Below are 2,117 nucleotides of genomic sequence, written 5' to 3'. Positions count from 1 at the left end.
TCTATCTCTCCATTCCTTGTGCTCGCTCGTTCTCCCTGCTCATGTGTCCCCCTCACGCGTTCCATCATTCTCTTGCTCGCTCTGTCTCCACCTCCTCCCAACGCGCTGTCTATCTCAGTCTCTCTTTCGTTCCGGGTTGCTCAGTCCCGGTCTCTAGACCTCTCTACGACCCTCGTTTCATTTCTCCCGCTTGGTCTCCCTCGCTCTCTCGCTCTGTGTTTCTGTTTCAGCCTCGGTCTCCCGCTTACTTGCCATCTCTCTCTCTTTCTCCCCTCAACCTCACTCCCCGCCTCTCTCTTTCTATCTATCTCACCCACCTCGCTCGCTCGCCCCCTCTCTTTCTCTCTCCCTTTCTATCTATAATCCTGCTTGCTCGCTCTCTTCCCGTGTTTTTCTACGGATGTGTCTTACATCGGCAGATCGATTACAGGCGAATCAAATGAACGCCGGTGGTTATATATAGAAAGTCAAGCGTGATATCTTCTAGAATATCCAACTATCCTTTCAGAAAATGCTTATATTCACTCCATGTTCCTTAAAGATTCACCGACAAAAAAGAGGCTTGTCCTGCTTCGAACTTTAAAATTCTCCTGTTTGCTAAAACTACCCGAAGACAGACGGACACTAGAGATTACATGGAGTCTTGGACTGGGAAGGACGTACGAGGACGGCCAAGCCAAAGACAGGGGACACGCTGCGAGCCCGCCCCCGTGCCGTGCGGAAGCCAGGGCTTGGAGAGGTAAACGAGGCGTTGGCCGATCTTCACAAACCGAGGAGGAGGCGGAGGAGAAGGAGGGGCGATCTTCTCCTCCTCGATCCCGAAGAGGACGCCGTGGAATTCGTCGTCGGTCTCGTCTTCGTCGAACTTGGACAACATACTCAGGTAGACGGCTCCCGTACGCAGGCTGTCTACTCCCGCCTGGTGCGCCGTCGTCCCGTCCCACCCGTCCAGCACCTCCACGCCCCAAAACTCGGACAGGCGCGACAGCCCGAGATGGAATCCGCCGATGAATCGGCTCAGGTGCTTCACATCGACGACGTCGCCGAGGCAGCACCCGACGAGGCGAGCGAACTCGGGCAGCGTCCGCGGCAGGGGCTTCCCCGTGAGAAGCTTCACCAGGTAAGCGACGTCGTACAGGCCGTGGTAGGTGACCCAGACAGGTTTCGGCATCCCCATCCATTGGTTCTTCCGGAGACGCTCGGAGAGATCGCCGGAGTCGACGCCTTCACTTCTCGTCCTCGCAAAGTCGATTCCGCTGTTCTTCAGCAGCTCCACCGACGCATCCCATCGCAGGTGCGACGGGGAGGACAGGTCGAAGTCGTTGAAGTTGAACTGCCAGGTGCAGCGTCTGCCGTTCGGGTCGAAGAAGGACACCCCGAGCTGGACGATGTGCATGCCGTCCACGTTGCGCCGGACGTCCTCGTAGCGCTCGCGGGACTCCGCCGAGAAGGGGGTGTGATGGACGAATCCGGGAAACTCGGTGTCGATGGCCGCGAAGGGGGCCAGCTCCACGGCTTTCATGAATCGGGGGAGCTCTTCGTAGGTTGCTCGCCCAGACTTGCCTCACTTCCGCCGCCGCCACCTCCGTCCGCTCTTTTACTGCCGCCATGGCTCTCGCCGTTCTTCTTCTCTTCTTCTTCTTCTTCTTCTTCTTCTTCTTCTTCTTCTTCTCCTCCTCCTCCTCTTCTTCAGTCTCGTTCTCCGGTAGTGCACTCTGTTGAAAAGCCTGATGATTGGCTTTATAGGGCATCAGCGTGGAACGGGTTCTGCGGTAGTTCCGAAAGAAAGCCGTTTTGGTTCCGGAATTCCTGAGTTCAAGTGGCCGACGACAACGGTGGAGATGCGCAGAAGGTGGATTTCTGTTCGTCTTTGGCCTCCGTTGAGATTGCTTGGCCTTCCTTAGTTTACGGGCTCCTCCTTGGTCTCCACATCAGAGGACACGACCGATCTATCCCTCAGTTTACGGATGGAAGGACTCGTCGTCCACTCGTTGGTTGTTCCCGACATTCCCTATCGCCGAAGCCGATATTCCTGCTCGCCGGACTTACGAAAATGGTGGACTGCTCGCCGGATATTCCTGCTCTCTCTCGCACTTTCGCGCTCACTCTCACTCCCT

The 2,117-nt window shown here is 56.5% G+C and overlaps 1 protein-coding gene across 1 annotated transcript; it reads right to left on the bottom strand.

The window, feature by feature from the left end:
* Positions 1-631: 631 nt before the first annotated feature.
* LOC144709092 (putative CCR4-associated factor 1 homolog 8) lies at positions 632-1,522 on the bottom strand. Its single transcript, XM_078582496.1, has one exon. It carries the CDS (start codon positions 1,520-1,522, stop codon positions 632-634), a length of 891 nt encoding a protein of 296 aa, XP_078438622.1.
* Between the last annotated feature and the right edge of the window lie 595 nt (positions 1,523-2,117).

Source organism: Wolffia australiana, chromosome 11 (genome assembly GCF_029677425.1).
Source record: "Wolffia australiana isolate 7733 chromosome 11, ASM2967742v1".
Taxonomy (NCBI): Eukaryota; Viridiplantae; Streptophyta; class Magnoliopsida; order Alismatales; family Araceae; genus Wolffia; species Wolffia australiana.
Note: the sequence above shows the minus strand (reverse complement) of the source record. Positions and strands in the feature narration are given on the sequence as shown.

Bases quoted from the DNA above. Each gene is read 5' to 3' on its own strand.
- LOC144709092 (XM_078582496.1), bottom strand. From the start codon at position 1,522: ATGAAAGCCGTGGAGCTGGCCCCCTTCGCGGCCATCGACACCGAGTTT.